This window comes from Oncorhynchus clarkii, chromosome 8 (assembly GCF_045791955.1).
Source record: "Oncorhynchus clarkii lewisi isolate Uvic-CL-2024 chromosome 8, UVic_Ocla_1.0, whole genome shotgun sequence".
NCBI lineage: Eukaryota > Metazoa > Chordata > Actinopteri > Salmoniformes > Salmonidae > Oncorhynchus > Oncorhynchus clarkii.
Genome location: NC_092154.1, coordinates 33,096,974 through 33,117,249, shown reverse-complemented (window position 1 = coordinate 33,117,249; position 20,276 = coordinate 33,096,974). Strand labels below are relative to the sequence as shown.

The following is a 20,276-nucleotide window of genomic DNA, read 5'->3' as shown; positions in this document are numbered from 1 at the left end:
TTGTCATTCATTCGGCAACCGTTGGCCCCATCTGGAATTTTTATAAAATCTGAATGTGGCCACGGCCTTAGAATGTTGGCAAATTTGACCCCTGAAGGTTGACAGAAAACACAAAGGGTCATGTTCGTTGTCTATTTTAGAGAGTTTTATTTTTCGTTACAGACATTTGCAAAATTTTCCATAGAATCAGGTTCACACTTTCCATTATCACTTGTTTTGATGAACTGCTTTTCAGTTTCTGTAGAAAATAATGCAAAATGTTTACCCTTATTTTAATGAAATAATTAAAATGTTTTAAAGATCACACAGGCCACCCAATTCCTCTAATCCAGTTTATTCATCCTCAGCAAAAAGGGGAAAATAATCAAATAAAAGGAGAACATAAAACAATTGTTCTGGTTTTATACATTTAACTAAATATGCAGCTCTATGCTAATGTGTAAGTAAATCAAAATAATATATGGTTAAATAAAATTTATTTTAAGATACAGAAAGATAACATTTCTTAAATTTTCCCCATCGGCACTCGAGAGATGACGGGTCGCAGAAATACCAAAATGAAACCACCCACTATGCCACTCTACACGTCGCTCCTGCCATCCTTCAGTCATTCCTCGCACCGGAGGAAGGGGGCCAGTAAGAGAAGGAAGCAGAGAGGGAAGTGAGGAAGAAGAATGAGATGAGCATTGGGACCAGCACACTCAAGTAGTGTGACTGGGGTAGGAGGAGTAAAATATGGAACAGACTAGCATACTACAACAAAAAAAATGAAGCAATGTATTATGCATGCTTTTTAAGTGGTCTGCTTGTATGGCCATACGAATAGAGCCATAGTTTGACAGTCCAGTGAGTCAGGGATTGTGTAGTGTGTATGTAAAAATAAAGGGAGTAAGAGTGCACGGGGTATTACAAAACAGAAGGAAAGCATTAACAGCAACAGCATCACTTATTCAAAGAGCAGCAGGCAGAGAAGGGCTTCTGCTTCAGAGAGGTTCTGTGTGTGTGACTCTAGTCCATTTGTTCAGACTCTAATCCAGCTGAGAGAAGCGGAGGAGTAGGCTGCAGTACAAGGGTTTGTGGTCCGGTTTGTAGTCAAACCAGTCTAGCAGTCTCATAAGAACAAACATGGCCACACAACAACTGACCCATGTCCGGGGACGACGATGTCCTTAACACACGCTATTTCAATCCAATGCCATGCAGGAGCCATTGGGTGAGGAGGGAGCAGAAAAGGAAGAGGGGGAGGGGGGGGGGGGGTAAAGGTCAACATTCCACCCTACAACCTGAGGAGTGGTCAAGGGACAGACAGGGCTATGTTCCGTTTATCTGTCACCAATGATGTACTGAAAACCTGCTTACCAAGATGACCAAGGAGCCGAGAAAGAGGTCAGTTTTATTTAGAAAGTACTGGTGCAGACTAATCTTTTGTGATCAGTGAAACAAAGACTTGAGGGGTAAGATTGTTGTTGAGCGATGGCGCTGCTGTGTGATTAAAAATAAAAAAAAATAGTTTGCCAGCTAACGTGTAAATATTGTGAAATAACTTAATTCTTTAGAAAGATAAGCTTGAAATGGGCATGGTACAATTTACTCAACCAAAAACACATAGCTAAGTTGAGCTTTCTTAATTGAACCTGAAAATCAATAGTTAATTCTGTTTGTTCATCAAAGATAGCTGGCTAACCAATTGATCCTGCTTTGTAGTATACCCCTCTGACAAGTTAAGGCTGTGTGAAAACGAACGTGCGATAGTGACAGTGTGGCTCCAGAGGTTGCCATGGTGACCGTGTCCAAGGCAGTGTCCAAACTGTTCCCCTCTGGAGGGGTCAAGACTAACAGGAGTGGGTCAACAACCCTCAGCTCCAGAATGGTGGGGTAAGTGTGGATCTATTACAACCATGCTCTCTCCTTCTTCCCCTTCCCTCCCTCTCTTCCTTGCTCTCTTACGTCCCCCTCTCTATTTAAGTGCCGCTTCTCTGTTGTGTGGATGGGTGGTGACGGGCGGGCAGCGGGGGCAACTCAAGAGCACTCTTCTCCGATGCGTTGGCACGAGCGGCCCACCTTGCGGTCCAGCTTCACCATCTTGAGGACGGCCTCCTCGCGCCCACGTCCCAGGTGGTCGAACAGGCAGTCGTGCTGCTCAGGTAGACGGTGGAGCATGCAGAACACGTAGCCTAGAAGACAAAACAAAATAGGGAGGGAAACAATGAGAGAAAGAGGGGAGGCGAAAACGAGAAAGAGAACGAGACAGAAAAAGAGAAAATAAAAATCTGTGTCAAGGTGAGGAGACACGGGGTGAGGAGACACGGAAACCAAGGGCAGACGTGTTCAGATGCGTTTGCGCTGTTCCTATGTAGTACTGACCGCAGCGACAGGATCCCAGTTCCTGCTGTACCAGCTCCAGTTTGGTTTGGCAGCGATAGCAGCGCCGGCGGTTTTTCTGCTTGGGTCCTCGGCTAGGCTCCTCGCTCGCCGCCTCCCCCTCCAAGTCCCGCCGTGCCCGTTTCTCTGGTGACGCCTCGCTCTCCGACCCTGAAGCTGAAAGAACAGGAGGTCACATGGTTACAGAGTAACCGTGGGACGTTCAATACTGCACAGAAATATACACAGAGAGCAGGAGCATGGCTGTACCTGATTCGCAAGGACGTTTTGTGGGTGTACAGAGGGTGCCTTGGGCTGTTTCTGTGCATGACGATACTCCTGTGGAACAAAAAGAAGAGCAAGACAAGGGAATCATTCTTCATTGATCAAGAGCCCAAATGTGTGTCACCTAGAACAAGATGTTTTGGAGCCAGAAAGACAATATCAGAACCTTGAAGGATTTAAGACCTCGTGGCCATGCAACCAGATAAGCTCAAATCCGGACATGCCAAGTCTATTTACGTCAACATATCGCTCGACTTACATTCTTAACATGAAGGATAAAAATACTAGGGATGTTCATCTTTCCCTTTCAAGATGATTCGACGTGTATCTAGATACATTGGCTCCGATACGATCCAGGAACGATACGTTTTAGTTTGAAACGAGTCTGTGCAATTCGGTTAGTTAGAGAACAAATCGATTCGGTGCACTAACATTTGTTGCATAACATTTCTTTATTCTAAATTAAAATCCGCTGCTGATGGAGCTCATGAGCTGGGCCTCTCTGTGCTGGATCTGTCTGAGCTGGGCCTCTCTGTGCTGGATCTGTCTGAGCTGGCGTGCCTGTTTAAATCAAATAACATTTTATTGGTCACATGCACCGGATACAACAACAGGTGTAGACTTTACAGTGAAATCCTTACTTACGAGCCCACTCCCAACAGTGCAGTGTTAAAAAGTAAGACAAATATTTGCTAAAGGCAATAGTAACACAAAAACAAGGCTTTATACAAGAGGTATGTAAATGATGTATGCTCTATGTAGGGGGGAGGGGCGGCAATGTAGCCTTTTTTGGGAGTTTCTTTCTTTGGTTCTAAAATCACCATCACCCACTAATTAACATGTCATTTTAGCAGATTAAGTGCTTGAGCTAGTAATGTATCAATATTTATCGGATACAAATTAGCTATGACGTGGACAATGAATATATAGTGTAACAGTATAACTTTAGACCGTCCCCTCGCCCATACCCGGGCTCGAACCAGGGACCCTCTGCACACATCAATAAGTCACCCACGAAGCATCGTTACCCATCACTCCACAAAAGCCGCGGCCCTTGCAGAGCAAGGGGAACCACTACTTCAAGGTCTCAGAGCAAGCGACGTCACCGATTGAAACGCTATTTAACGCGCACCACCGCTAACTAAGCTAGCCGTTTCACATCCGTTACAATAGCACAATTTGAATTTCACCCCCCCCATCTAAAAATCGAATGGTTTTGACCGCTTGGAAGTTCACCTCTCGCGTCGGCCACGCAGTGCGCCTCGCAAAAGTGATTGCTGTCCTCGTTAGTAAATTATCAAGTTTACCCTGTACATCAAAAAAAAATATATATATATATATATATGCGCACTGATTGTTTAAAGCAAAACTACCCAAACTATTGCTAAACTACCCAAACTCAGGTGAACCTGAAAAATCTAAATAAAATATTGGAAAAAACAATTCTGCAGGTATAGCCAGATGAGAGTTGTGTTTCTGATAGATTATTACTACTACTACTCCAGTAAAACACCATTAACAGCTCATACGGTGCCTTCTGAAAGTATTCAGACTCACGACTTTTTCCACATTTTGTTACGTTACAGCCTTATTCTAAAATGAATGAAATATACTTTTTTCCTAAGCTATCTACACACACACACACACACACACACAATACCGCATAATGACGAAGCGAAAACAGGTTTAGACATTTTTGCAAATAAAAACAGAAATACCTTATTTACATAAGTATTCAGACCCTTTGCTATGGGACTCAAAATTGAGCTCAGGTGCATCCTGTTTCCATTGATCATCCTTGAGATGTTTCTACAACGTGATTGGAGTCCACCTGTGGTAAATTCAAGTGATTGGACGTGATTTGGAAAGGCATACACCTGTCTATATAAAAAAAAGGTCCCACAGTTGACAGTACAAGTCAGAGCAAAAACCAAGCCATGAGGTCAAAGGAATTGTCCGTAGAGCTCCGAGAACCCATTGTGTCGAGGCACAGATCTGGGAAAGGGTAGCAAAACATGTCTGCAGCATTGAAGGTCCCCAAGAACAAAGTGGCCTCCATCATTCAAAAATGGAAGAAGTTTGGAACCACCAAGACTCTTCCTAGAGCTGGCCACCCAGCCAAACTGAGCAATCGGGGGAAGGTGACCAAGAACCCGATGGTCACTCTGGCAGAGCTCTAGAGTTCCTCTGTGGTGATGGGAGAACCTCCCAGAACCATCTCTGCAGCACTCCACCAATCAGGCCTTTATGGTAGAGTGACCAGACAGAAGTCACTCCTCAGTAAAAGGCACATGACAGCCAGCTTGGAGTTTGCCAAAAGGCACCTAAAGACTCTCAGACCATGAGAAACAAGATTCTCTGGTCTGGAGAAACAAGATTCTCTGGTCTGAAGAAACCAAGATTGAACTCTTTGGCCTGAATGCCAAGCGTTAACATCTGAAAGAAACCTGGCACCATCCCTACGGCGAAGCACGGTGGTGGCCGCATCCTGCTGTGGGAATGTTTTTCAGCGGCAGAGACTGGGAGACTAGTCAGGATCGAGGCAAAGATGTTTGTAGCAAAGTACAGAGACATCCTTGATGACAACCTGCTCCAGAGCATTTGCATGCCGAAAGTGCTGCACAGATGTGCAAGATCAGGAACAGGCCGGGCAGTGTGTGCAGTTTAACCAGTACCGATATTGCCTGGGGTTGTTCAGCACGCAAAATGACTGTCAACACAGTTACATGCAGTTTGACACTGAAGGAGAGGACTTCAGTTGTTATAAAATATGAGTTATTTTCTGAAGGTAGACAGAATGGAATAAGCCAAACATTTTAGTGAACCAGCAATTTGTAATGCTTGAATCGTCTTTCTGACTGATGCATGCTACATTTGGATCGGTTTTGGGTCCACGGACCGATGCACTTACATCTTAAACATTTGAATCGGGAACCGATGCGCATTGGTGAATGGTTACACCCCTAAAAAAAACACCAAATGCAACAAGAAACTGCAATTGGTTGAAAACTGGAAATCTTAAGTGAAATCCTGGGAGGACCAAGCAGGTCTTAAAAGATGGTCAACGTGACCATACTGCCCCAGTATGATTCCTATCTGGGCCAGGCTTAGTACATGTATTGCCAACGGAGTGAGACACACACAACCACCACTCCTCCTAAGGCAGAAATAGAAGCAGGCTGTCACCATATCAGTCCAACCTTACAGACCTCTGCCAACAGAGACTTCATGAAATGCATACGTATATACACACTTCCCTCCGTATCTTATTTGACAGCGGAGCAAAAATGCTTCAAATTGTGTCTATACTCCAGCATTTTCGATTTGAGATCAAATGTTTCACAAAGCGACAGTATGGAATGTCACCTTTTTTTTGAGGGTATTTCCATTAGTGCTGGTCAGTATACTGTATTTTACTACACATAGATGTAAGGTTTGGGTATTTTAATGTTTGGTTTGTTAAAATGTGATATGCCGTGTGTGACGTAAATTTGTATAGTGTACACAGCTACTTGAATCAACCCTCTCCGCTCTCTCCATGCCACTTTCCACACAATCCTAGCCCCGTCACTCAAGGAGTGCATGTTGTTGTTGCTTGACCACGAGATGCTTCCGTTCAGTCTGCACGCTTAATGCAGCACATGCAACAATGTTGACGACAACAATGTTATTTTCACTTTGCTTCTTAATATAAATCCACAAGCATTCTATAAATGGAACCATTACTTTCGTACATCTGCAAAAAGCTAGTTTGTTTTTTCGTAGCAAGTTTTCCTTAAATCGTGTTATACGCTAATGCTAAATCTCTAGTTAGTTAGCTAATAAAATGTAAGTCAGAGCAAAAGTAGCTAGCTTACACAGCCTGATAATAGTGATGGTGTAGGCCTAAATCTACATGTTTGTGCAACAGTATATTCTAAATCAGAGGAATAGGTGAAGCATGAATGTTGGCTACATGAAAAAACATTTATAGTGAAAGATTATAGGGTCCCCTAGGAAACACTGACCAACACTTTGGTTCCTGCCACAATAACTCCTCCCTGGCATTTTCATTCATTGCCATGTCAAACACTATATTTAAAGTGCCCACTATTATATTCTAACTATAGAATTAGAACAATAATTTATTTCCATGAATCCAACAGTTCACTGTGTTTTGATCTAATTCGGAAGTCAAATCACAATTGCAACATTTGGTTAAAAAGAAGGCCTTGATTTTTCGCCCATATTGTGCAGCCCTACGTGGGAGTGTGGGAATTATCTCAAATGAATGATTCACAATATATATATGATTTCTTAGGCTCACTAAATAAGTCAATCTAATTCAGGGCTAAATATGCCTATTCCACAACCATAAGACCCACTAATCATTTAATTTTATCAAAATAGTTTAATCTGCTTTTTTTGCAAATAATAATTATATATATATTTTTTAAAATCACTGATCTCTGGCTTTCATGTCTATGAAAATTGCATTTTTGTTACAAATTTAACCAGAACCATAATGCACATTCATTCACGAATAATGACAAATATCTTGTAGCAGGCATAATAGAAAATGAACACAGGTCTCAAACGATCCCACAAGCACAAGCCCACGTGCAAGTGAGTATTCAGCTAATCTTTATATTTCAAGTTTAGCCAACTTGGAACTACTTGCTAGCTAACAAGGCAGAACATTTAAATTATGAACACACCCTTCTGTTCATCTCCAACTGTTTGAACAGCATGCTAGCCTGTCCACTTCGTTTAGACTTTGAAATAAAGCGGCCCATCTTATTTCTCAGAAGGAGAACGAGTTGACAACTCCTTACATAATTGTGTTTTATGCTTATTGTACATTTATAAAAACAGACTAGACAGCTAGTACAAGTGTTTGGATAAAATGCTGCTAGCGGTACAATACTAGGCGCGACAAACTTGAGCATTAATTCTCTAGAATCAATGTTAATTGATACTCCTGTTTTAGTAGTGTCTGCTCTGCTCACAATTTGAGGAGTTGAGACATTAAAAAAAAGGGTATCGCTAGAAAGGTTAACTACACTATTACAGTAATGTCTAAATGTCTTTGTGAAAATTTGACTGAGTCGGTTGGACTAAACCGCAAAACTAAATAGCGAGTTAAAACCACTTGTGAGAGAAGTGATCGCTCATCTTCGATGTTGTAAGTGACAGAGGGAGGGGCTTGGTGTGTGTGCGCGTGTGAGTAAATGGGGAAAGGCTATACAGACACGCTTGATGACACGTCTGATGATGCATGTCGCGCAGCTGAGTCGAGAGGAATGGATTTAGTTCACCCAGGTCATCCTGATGAGTCCTTCCCAGCGAACTAGTTCAAACTGGCATCAGCAGCATGACATGAGGTAAAACTTGGAAAAGAAAGTTGTTTATTTCGATGGGCGAGGGATACATAACTTGTAGTATAAGTTTCTAGCTACAAGCACAAACTAGCTAGCTGGGAAGGGCAACTGACTGAACAAAATCCATTAGCCTTCACTCGACTCTCACTGCACGACATACGTCATCAATATGGGCACCGGGCGTGTCGGTATAGAATGGAGCTAGTGACACGAGACCAAAAAGTCAACATGAAAACGAGCGGACAAAAACATTGATTCTTGTGATAAAGGCATTTGGAATATTGTGCTAAAAAAACACAATTTAAATTCATTTGATATCACTCCGCCCTAGGTGAGAGGTTAGTATTTGAGTGGGTATGATCATCATTATTCATGATTCATTCATGATTATCCGTAATCATGTTAGCATCCACATTTATGTAGAAGTGTTCAGAAACATTTTATTCTTATTTACAATCGAATAGGCTAATAAATGACAACGCATTACACACTATTCAGTTCCTATTGGCCAAAACATAATCCGAAACACAACAGTCCCACCTTTTTCCATTGTCAGTAATTCCATTTTGCCCATATTCTTGATGAGGAATGTTAAACTCACTGGTGTCACAACAAAATCCACCAAATATGTTAAATAGGACTGCTAATAACTATATTGAACAAACTGTGATCGAAGAAAAATAGCAGAGCTTATATTTCTTAAAAAAAGATTAGTCACACCTGGTTTTAGTAATTTAAGTTCAGACTGGAGAGTTTCATTTAAATATACACTCACAACCAATTCAAAATCAACTGGTGGGTTGCTGGAGGTTTAGAAAGGGTTGCTGGAGGTTTAGAAAGGGTTGCAAGAGTGAGTAAAAATAACAAAATGTCTCGACCAACCAGCTGAAAATCCCTGCATTGTGTGCTAGTGATTTGGGACCAAACACTAAATTTGTACTACTTCAATACACCATCAGTGAATTTGTTCAAATACTATTGCATTCTCCAACTAGATATATCGTTTTTTCAATTTAAAAACGGTAAAAACAGACACCCCCCCCCCAAAAAAAGACATTTGATCTCAAATCCAAAATGCTGGAGTACAGAAGCAAATTTTAACATTATAGATTCACTGTCCATTGAAATACAGAGGGGAGTGTATGTGGACTAAAGTGTGCACTCTTCTCTTCCTCAGTGACATCTAATACTAAGAGATGTAGTGTTTGTCCAGATTGAAGATGTATATAACAGTGCATTCGGAAAGTATTCAGATCCCTTGACCTTTTCCACATTGTTACGTTACAACCTTATTCTAAAATGTATTAAAATTGTCCCCCCCCCACTCAACAATCTACATACAATACCCCATAAAAAGACAAAGCAAAACAGGTTGAGATTTTTTAAAATCTATTACTAAAAACTGAAATATCACATTTACATAAGTATTCAGACCCTTTACTCAGAACTTTGTTAAAGCACATTTGGCAACGATTACAGCCTTCTCTTCTTGGGTATGATGCTAAAAGCTTGGCACACCTGTATTTAGGGATTTTCTCCCATTCTTCTCTGCAGATCCTCTCAAGCTCTGTCAGGTTGGATGGGGAGCGTCGCTGCACAGCTATTGTAAGGTCTCTCAGGATGTTTGATCGGGTCTCGTCCTGAAACCACTCCTACACGGTCTTGGCTGTGTGCTTAGGGTTGTTGTCCTGTTGGAAGGTGAACCGTCACCCCAGTCTGAGGTCCTGAGCAGGTTTTCATCAAGGATCTCTCAGTACTTTGCTCTGTTCATCTTTCCCTAGATCCTGACTAGTCTCCCAGTCCCTGCCGCTGAAAAACATCCCCACAGCATGATTCTGCCACCAACATGATTCACGGTGGGGATGGTGCCAGGTATTTTCCAGACGTGACGCTTGGCATTCAGGCCAAAGAGTTTAATCTTGGTTTCGTCAGACCAGCAAATCTTGTTTCTCATGGTCTGAGAGTCCTGTAGGTCCCCTTTGGCAAACTCTGGCCACTACCATAAAAACTTGATTGGTGGAGTGCTGCAGAGATGGGTGTCCTTCTGGAAGGTTCTCCCATCTCAATAGAGGACCTCTAGAGCTCTGTCAGTGACCATTGGCTTCTTGGTCACCTCCCTGACCAAGGCCCTTCTTCCCCGATTGCTCAGTTTGACCGAGCGGCCAGCTCAAGGAAGAGTCTTGGTGGTTCCAAACTTTTTCCATTTAAGAATGATGGAGGCCACTGTTTTCTTGGGGATCTTCAATTCTGCAGACATTTTTTGGTACCCTTCCACAGATCTGTGCTTCGACACAATTCTGTCTCGGAGCGCTACAGACAATTCCTTCAACCTCATGGCTTGGTTTTTTCCCTGACATGCACTGTCAACTGTGGGACCTTAAATAGACAGGTGTGTGCCTTTCCTAATCATGTCTAATCAATTGAATTTACCACAGGTGGACTACAATCAAATTGTAGAAACATCTCAAGGATGAACAATGGAAACAGGATGCACCAGAGTCCAATTTCAAGTCTCATAGCAAAGGGTCTGAATACTTAAGTAAATAAGGTATCTGTTTTTTTTCTGCTAAAAACCCATTTTCGCTTTCTCATTTTGAATTGATTTAACTAGGCAAGTCAGTTAGGAACAAATTCTTATTTACAATGACGGCCTACCAAAAAGCAAAAGGCCTCCTGCGGGGACGGGGAGACATTTTTTTTTTTGAAATGACAAAACACACATCACGACAGGAGACAACACTACATAAAGAGACTTAAGACAACATATCATGGAAGCAACACATGACAACACAGCATGGTAGCAAGTTAGCAACACAACATGGCAGCAGCACAACATGGTACAAATATTATTGGGCACAGACAACAGCGAAAAAGGGCAAGAAAAGTCTAGACAACAATACATCAAGCAAAGCAGCCACAACTGTCAGTAAGAGTGTCCATGATTGAGTCTTTGAATGAAGAGATGGAGAAAAAAAACTGTCCAGTTTGAGAGTTTGTTGCAGCTCGTTCCAGTCGCTAGCTGCAGCGAACTGAAAATAGGAGCGACCAAGGGATGCGTGTTCTTTGGGGACTTTTAACAGGATGTGACTGGCAGAACGGGTGTTGTATGTGGAGGATGAGGGCTGCAGTAGATCTCAGATAGGGGGAGGGGGAGTGAGGCCTAAGAGGGTTTTGTAAATAAGCATCAACCAGTGGGTCTTGCGACGGGTATACAGAGATGACCAGTTTACAGAGGAGTATAGAGTGCAGTGATGTGTCCTATAAGGAGCATTGGTGGCAAACCTGATGGCCGAATGGTAAAGAACATCTAGCCGCTCGAGAGCACCCTTACCTGACGATCTATAAATTACATCTCCGTAATCAAGCATGGGTAGGATGGTCATCTGAATCAGGGTTAGTTTGGCAGCTGGGGTGAAAGAGGAACGATTACGATAGAGGAAACCAAGTCTAGATTTAACTTTAGCCTGCAGCTTTGATATGTGCCGAGAGAAGGACAGTGTACTCCAAGTACACTACCTCAAGCTCTAAACCCTCAGAGGTAGTAATCACACCTGTGGGGAGAGGGGCATTCTTCTTACCAAACCACATGACCTTTGTTTTGGAGATGTTACGAAGAAGGTTAAGGGCAGAGAAAGCTTGTTGTAGAGCATTTAACACAAAATCCAGGGAAGGGCCAGCTGAGTATAAGACTATCATCCACATATAAATGGATGAGAGAGCTTCCTACTGCCTGAGCTATGTTGTTGATCTATATTGAGAAGAGTGTGGGGCCTAGGATCGAGCCTTGGTGACAGGCAGTGTCTGAGACAGCATATGTTCTGACTTTATACACTACACTCTGAGGTAATTAGCAAACCAGGCCAAAGACTCCTCAGAGACACCAATACGATTTAGCCGGCCCACAAGAATGGAATGGTCTACCGTATCAAAAGCTTTGGCCAATTCAATAAAAATAGCAGCACAACATTGCTTAGAAACAAGGGCAATGGTGACATCATTGAGGACCTTTAAGGTTGCAGTGACACATCCATAACCTGAGCGGAAACAAGATCACATACCAGAGAGAATACTATAGACATAAAAAAAGCCAGTCAGTTGATTATTGACAAGTTTTTCCAACACTTTTGATAAAACAGGGCAAAATAGAAATGGGCCTATAACAGTTAGGATCAGCTTGGTCTTCCCACTTAAATAAAGGACGCGTCATGGCTGCCTTCCAAGCAATGGGAACCTCCCCAGAGAGGCGAGACAGGTTTAAAAGGTCAGAGATAGGCTTGGCGATGATAGGGGCAGCAACCTTAAAGAAAAAAAGGTCTAAACCATCTGACCCAGATGTTTTTTTTTGACTCAGTAACAACCATATCGTCACCATTAAGGGACATGGACAGCTGCGAGGAGGAGGGTTAATTCTCCAGGTCTTTAACTGTTTTCTAGAACTTCCTGGGGTTAGACCCACAGAGAGAACTGCTCCTTAAAGTAACTAACTTTGGTCTTCCGGATAGCCTGAGCACACTTATTTCTCATTTGCCTGACCGAGAGCCAGTCAGCCTGAGTACGCGTGTGCCGAGGGTATCTCTGCAAGATCACGGTCGAACCAGGGTCTGAACATGTTTTTAATTCTCATTTTCTTTATGCGGGCAGGTTTGTTAACAATAACACTGAAAATATCAAAAAAAGTCCAAGCATCTTCAGAGAGGATCAAGCTGATTCTATACCATTTTACAGAGGACAGGTCATGAAGGAAGGCATGCTCATTCAAGTTTTTTAGCAACATAATAAGTTCCTCATTATGGGGTATTGTGTGAAGATTGATGAGGATATATTTTTAGATGTAATACATTTTAGAATAATGCTGTAACGTCAAACTGAAGAAGGGGAAGGGGTCGGAATACTTTCCGACTGCACTGTATAAACCATATAGATTGAAAATGCTGAAGAGTCCAGTCTGATATGAGATTTAGTTAGAATTTGGTATGATTGTATGACTGACAATGATCTCAGCTATGGTAATTCATTCAAAGGTTTCAGAATGTGCGTCATCGCAAAATTCTAAAGTTGTGGACCCTCCATCTTACCCTCCTGTGTAGTTGTTAATGTGGGGACAGGGTCTTCGGTTGACACCGATGGCTGCTCGGAGCTAGTGGGTGGTGACGACGATAGGGATTGGCTACTGTTGCTGCTCGTCTCGCCACTGAAGACAGACAATTGGCTACTGTCAGTACTTGGGCTGGGCTTTGAGGTACAGTCCTCATCTGTCTGCTTCTGCTCGATATCTGAAAGACAGACAAAATAATGGTATTTAGTGACCTCAGCACCACATACTGTACGTTGGCTCTTAATGGACCAGCAGCTTCAGAGCATTAGTACACACAAACATACACATGTGGGGGCATGAGTCACCATTCCCTCTCCCCAAAACATCATTCAGAATCGCAGATGGTCCGACCTGAGAGGATGTCAATACCTCAGAATGACCCTTTAGCATGATTAGGGCTGTGGCGGTCACAAAATTGTGTCAGTCGGTGATTGTCAAGCAAATAACTGTCAGTCTAACAGTAATTGCAAATAAATTAACCTAAACACATTTAGCATCTCCTGGCTTCCACAAGCCACTTATGCAGACCATTGGAACATTACATTTTAAAAAGTATAATAAATCCATGTAATATAACCTAGACCTTCAAAATAAATCCATTATTTATTTTAGACAGGGCTAAAGAAGCATGATATGAAGAAAATGTAGTCTTTTTCAGAAGAACAGAATAGCATACTCCGAGATGTCCTTATGTTAGGTCCTGATCTGGCTATGCCAAATGGCTGTGAGCTACACTAGTTAATTTGGCAGACAAGATTTGCTTAGAATTCCATGGCATTATTTTATAGAATGAAGAAAACTGAACAAAGCTGAATAAACTATAAATAAAAACTATCCAAACGATTTGCAGGAGTGCGCAACCTGTGTTGAGCAGTTAACAAAGCAATAGGTACTCCTATATGCTTCACTTTAATAACTAACTCCAGTTGTACTACAAACTTTGGGCTGTGTTTTGATTTTTAATACATTTTAAGGATGCATGATGCAACTAATGATGATTTTAAAAAGTTGCTTGAAAGGCATGAGCTCTTTGTTTTTTTGCGCAGGCTGTACACACTTCATTAGTCTCTCATTCACAATTTGACAAGCATGACAGCATCCCCTTTGTGCCTTTAATACACCCTAAAAAAAATCCATGCCTTTGTTGTGCACTTCTCCCAGAGTGCCTGTTCCGAAGCACTCACTGAGTGCTGTGCGCTCTCCATCACGTGATCGGGTCTTTCTCACAGGCTACAAGTGAAGACAGACACAGGGGACGCAACTGCGCGCATCCTTATCCAATTCTGAGGTGCATATTGAAGAACTGTCCACATTTACTTTCCGTCAGCCAACAAGATGAGTAGGCCTAACAGATAGTACATTGACATAGGCTAGTGCTTTTGCTATCCCCCACAGTACAAAAGTCGACCTATTCTATTCTGTGCGAGAAATAACTATTCCAAACAGTCTGGGACAGTTGTGGGATGCAACAGATCCTAAATTAATACAACCACAAGCATTAAAAAACAACATTTAAATCAATGTAGCTCACAACAGATCAGAACATTTATCTTTAAATTTTGATAAACTATTAAGCTATTTCTTCACATTATAACCGCAGCAACACGCACACGGCAGTGGGCTACAAGCGTGAATGTTTCATTAGCGGGAAAACACCATTATCAAAAGTGATCGCAAATGTGATTATGCATGTAATGCTTTTATTATAAAAGGTGCATTTTTATGGTGAAAATGATCTTCCCCAAACTTGAAACTCACTCGCAGCTTATGTATCCCAGTTAGACTCTAAACCCCCTTGTAAAGTTGATTAATGTGCTTCATTTTAAAGAAGTTATTTGGCCACTTTAGTTGTGATACAAACCTTATCAAAACATATAGGCCTATGGGCTAGGCTACACGAGGTGTTCAACTATGATTCGAAAGAGTCACAAAAACGGCTTTGTTTCTTGCCTTACGCTGGGCATTATTCACAAGTGATAATATATCATTCACAAGTGATAGGCTAATATATTCACCCATCAGACTATTCTTGATTTAATCTTGTCTTTACACATACTAAATAATATGTGTGACATTTGTTTTGATTTAGAACGGACCATTATCATGCACCAGTCTTGAAACAGAAGCAGCAGAAAAAATACATGTCATCTATGCATTTAAATAGCAGATGGGGGATGCTTTTCCCGTGATTCATTTTCATGCCAACCAGGAAGGCTATACTCCTATTCTAAAGAACAGCAATGTGCTTAATTAGGAAAGGTGACAAATAAATAGACAAAGCTGATGGGATCCTCTATTTAGTAAAATCCACCCATCTGCTTTATCACGCCATTGCATAGCCCATAGAAAAGTTGCGCAACATGAGCTCATGGGCCCTCATGAAGCGTTTGATTCAATTTTCGATTACATTTGTATTGATGCCAGAGTGATTAGAGGGACAATAGAGTGCTGAGTACCAGGGAGTTAACAAGTTTGGTAGGCTACTAATGACCATGAGCCGCATCAGAGCTTGGAGAAGCCTAATTACCGTGACTAAACGGTCACGTTCATGACTCGTGGACGCCGGTGTGGCGGTAACACGGTCACTGTAACAGCCCTAAGCATGACCCCAGTTTAGGCTACCAGGGAGTCTATCCATTAACTCCAAAAACCCAGAGGGCTGCACAAGGTCAAAAGGCCGCTGGGCCTTATCTTAATCCTCTATAGAACCCATTTCTGCTGCCGTGGTGCTCTTGTGTATTGAATCTATTCTAGGCAATGTTGCTGCTGAAAAGGCCTACAGAAGCCCATCTCAAAACTTCAGTCATAAGCTCCATTTTAGAGCTGCAATCTTTATCCACAGGAGTATTGAGAGCCAACACCCCAACATACAGCAAAGCAAGATATCAGACCCGAGAACATATTTTTCCTGACACCAGTTTTATTCTTGAGATAGCTATTATGTCAATGAGAAGTTAATCTGGAAATTGACTTTTTGGATTCTGAAAATAGCCTTGTATTTTTACTGCATGCCTTTGGAATATTTCACAGGGATTTTTTTATACAAAAAGGTACATACATTACTTCTACAAAACATATCTAACAAACCAATATACGTAACCTAATCGAGGTATAAAAAAAAAACTGCCATTTCCATACAGCAGAGACATAACATGACAGGCAGTAATCTGCACACCCCCTTCTGATGTCTCAGGTACACACAGGGCTCTACCACATAACAGAAACCTATTGTCTTCCACCTTTATGGGAATTTAGTTGGCTTGCGCAAGGAACAGCAAGACTTACCAGCAAAACATTTTGAGCAGAGGTTCATGGTTTTACTGGACCTGGGGAGAGAAAAAACAAAAGTAAAAGTCAGTCCCAGAAAGGAATGGTACCAAGGTGGAGATGGCCAAATAGGATAAAGGCTCACTAGACACACGTCAGTCAATGCAATATGGCCCTCTTATTTGCAACAAAAATCACACACACACACAAAAAAAAAATGCATTTCAATGGCTCTTGGGACACTCAAACCTGACCCATTCTTTTTTGTACCCAGACAGTCAGACGGCTCTGCGGTTGCCATAGCTACGGAGAGTGATTGAAAACAAATGGATGGCAGGGGTGACAGATCACAGAAAGTCATGGCAGGGAAGAGAAGGGGGAAACAAACAAAGGTGGGGGTTGGGTAGAGGTTGTTGCAAACAGTTGAAAAGGGAAGGAGCATAAGGTAGCAAAAGTCAATATTTTTACAGCAACAAATGACAGGTAGGCCTACACCATTGCACTCATTTGATACCATCTCTCACCGGTTAACAAGCTAATCAGTCCAGGCTAATCAATTGTGCCAAGAAGCCTAACCTGACAGGGGCTTTTGACCGCCATTGACATTGGCCTGAGGGTTCAAGGGTTCATTACTGACTGAAGTAGGGTAGTCAACTCAACATTGATAACAACTACTACATAAGCTCTATGTGTATCAATCACATTTTTTTTCATTACCCTATGTATACATTACACTAAAGATTGTGGTCAGAAATAGCCTAGAAAAAAATAAGCATAAATTAAATCTTTAAAATCTAAAATAATGTTTACTTCCCTCACAATCCTAATGTGTAATAGGCTAACTCACGACAGCAGACTCAACTCCAGGAACACAACCCAAACCCTTCCACAACTGAAATCTCCCACCAAAACATGCACCATTTTCTCAGGCTTTCCTTTGAATCCTTTCCTCAATGACATTACATTTCCAGTGGTAGACTAATGGTTGTTCTCATTCTGGACCTCTGACACTCACTTTAATAGGAGGGCACAATGCATAATGCTGGGATGTTTCTGTTCTGGGCGGTGTGAGCTCTGTCAATACAGTAAAAGGTTGGAACTCCATAGGGTATTCAGCCCATTGTGCCCTCAGGAGGGAATGTGACCAATGGAGTGTTCCAATTGACCTGGGATACATTTAGTACTCATCCTACCATGACCTTAACTGCAATTGGACTTTTCCTCCCAACATCACGTGTGTCATTCAGTGGTAGAGTAACTAGACCTCAACCAAGAAGAGAATTTGCAGTATACCTAGAAAGACCTCAATCATAGATGAGAGTTCTGACAAGCCCCATGCTAGCCTAATCCTTGCACTACATTGAAGGAGATGTTTGCCTACCCACTTTCAGCTAACGCATTATAACCTAATGTCTTCCTTCACTCCCCATCTCGATAAGGGCTTCAACTGAGCTAACATGTTCGTCAAAACAGAGTATCAGTCTAGAATGGTTTGTCACTATCAAAATAATGTCCTTTGAATTCGGTCAAATTGATATGCACAGGCTCCATTTTACCAGAGAAGAACCAACTGACCTAAAAACAGGAAAGCTGGAAATTCAGCCCAGATTTTTTAAAACTAGCCCACTTCTAAAGGCGAAGCCTATATAATGCAGTCTTGCGATACAGACTCCCCTCCCAATGTTTAATGAGATATCTCAAACTGAAGAGGATGTTTGTTCCTGGTTCTAGCTGTAATCAGGCATACTCAGAAAGCGAGATAGTTTGAACACAGCAGGGAAGGGCTACAAAGAAAGCCGGAGGGCTTCAAAGTGGAAAACTGTGACAAGCTTCAGACGCCTCGAACCAGGTGTTGACCGCAAGAGCCGTAAACATGCTTCCGATTGTGTCACCTGACATTGAGAGGTGTGAGTAATTCTCAGTTCGCTCACATATAACACACCCTAAAGATCAGCGTGACTAGTTAGAGAGCATGGCACAAGAAAGAAGGGCAGGGTTTTAGTACACAAAATCACCCAGGGAGTTATATCCCAGAGTCCTCATCTCGTTGCTACACATGGTGCTTTCAAGACAACTGGGGGGAAAACGATGTCAATTCATGACGTCAGTGATCTTTAGGTCTGAGCTCTAGACAGATGCCAGAGTTTCCGACTTGGAATTTGAAGTCGTAAACAATTTCCCCCCAGTCAGAGCTCGTTTTTTTCCGAGTTCCTAGTTGTCTTGAACGCACTAAAGTCGGATATTTCCAAGTTCCCCATTGTTTTGAACGTGGCAATAGTTGACCATACAGGAAGAACTGTCCAGCTCAAACAAAGGCCCCATTTTTATTATAAGTAGGCCATACCCTTTTGTTGGTCGCCCTATTTCACTAAAGATGGTTGAAATGTACTGCCTAAATGGGCTCGATTAAATAACATTAAATAAACATTTCCGGTATGTAATCACAACTTGACTGGAATGTGAGGGATGAACGTGCTGTAACTTGATAACTAATGTGGTTACAAGGCAATGACAGCCTGGAGAATATTGGACACAAAGTGTTAACGTTTAATCTTTAGTTAGGATATAATTTATTTAGAATGGATACATTTCCATTTAAGGACACAGAGCCTCCTAACTAGAGCGAATGATGATCAGATTATAACCATAAATTTTAACATAACGCGTTCAGAACCACATAACATGATTCGACGCTTTGATATATCTACACTCATGGATAGAGAATGAAAACAAGCCCAAACGTTCAGCAAACCTCAAAACATTCAGATAGGAATCAGTTTTGTAACTCAACATTTGCCCCAACCCCCACCCGGTATGCCCAACATAACAATGGCTTTAACCTAGGCGACATTAATATCCATCCTCATTTTCACTACAATAAACCATCTCCACAATACATAATGTGCGACATCTTACCCCCAAAATCCACATGGACACCGAGGTGGTAAGGGTTTGCTGCGCTCACTACCAGTATCCCCCATGACTTCAACAAAATGATCAAGGGTACGCAAAGCTGGGGATGAGACAGGGGCCTTGTCGTTGTAAAGGATCTTCAGCCAACTCAAGTAGCAAATATCCGCTTCTATAAATAGTCCTCGGTGGTCAAATTGGACAACGAAGGTGGATGGCTTTGCCGACACGAGCGGCCACAGGGATCCGAATAGTCCTAAACAGCTCAGTTTGGATTAATTGATCATCCAAGTGTCCTCACTGGACTCAAAGCAATCAGCTGGAGCTCGGCTACTACTAACAGCCACAGAGGGGGTGTTAACGCTTTGTCCAACCTGTAACATGAAAGATACAACACAAAACATAAACACCACAACAACAAATATTTCCAACAATCTCAATATTAATCACGAGTATTCGACACAGAGTAAGCAGCAGTCACATCGAATATCATTCCACTTACACCATGTGCTGCGTCCCCCAATCTTCAGTGGGCCGAACTGTACGAAGTAAGCTGTTCAGGAAACTACCGGTACCTAGACCTTCATTTAGAATAAAATGTACTGTGCCGTATCAACAGAATCAAAATGGCGTTCATTGAACGCAATACCCACTAGCGTTCCTGACTAACCAATGTAAACTCACACACACACACACAAGCAACTCTTTGGATTCATATATTTTAAACAGAAGCAATATAAAAACGTTTATTTTCTTATATCACGGTTTGAATCGTTGAAAATTACTATTACCAAAACGCGATAATGAATACGTCCCAACCCATTGGTCTTTTTGGGACAAACCAAAACATGAATCAGCTGTGAAGCAGGAGGATCACAAAATATATTTCACGTCAGAGTAGCCATTTGCACAACACATATTATTCGAAATCACTTAGCTATCTAAATATATGAATCAAACATATTGTTTAGCGAAAATGTGCAATTGGAGTGCTTGAA

At 41.9% G+C, this 20,276-nt stretch overlaps 1 protein-coding gene across 2 annotated transcripts; it reads right to left on the bottom strand.

Moving 5' to 3' along the window:
* Window positions 1-127: 127 nt before the first annotated feature.
* LOC139415295 (AN1-type zinc finger protein 3-like) lies at window positions 128-20,133 on the bottom strand. 2 transcript variants are annotated; one of them, XM_071163319.1, is made up of 7 exons: window positions 19,781-20,133; window positions 19,285-19,652; window positions 16,387-16,427; window positions 13,082-13,279; window positions 2,632-2,700; window positions 2,365-2,538; window positions 128-2,174 (listed from the first exon to the last, which is right to left on the bottom strand). In XM_071163319.1, exons 2-7 carry the CDS (start codon window positions 19,347-19,349, stop codon window positions 2,020-2,022), a joined length of 702 nt encoding a protein of 233 aa, XP_071019420.1. In that variant the 5' UTR covers window positions 19,350-19,652; window positions 19,781-20,133; the 3' UTR covers window positions 128-2,019. The 2 variants fall into 2 exon arrangements, with proteins under 2 accessions (XP_071019420.1, XP_071019421.1); XM_071163320.1 differs by lacking the exon at window positions 19,285-19,652 and having other exon boundaries at window positions 19,781-20,126.
* Window positions 20,134-20,276: the final 143 nt, after the last annotated feature.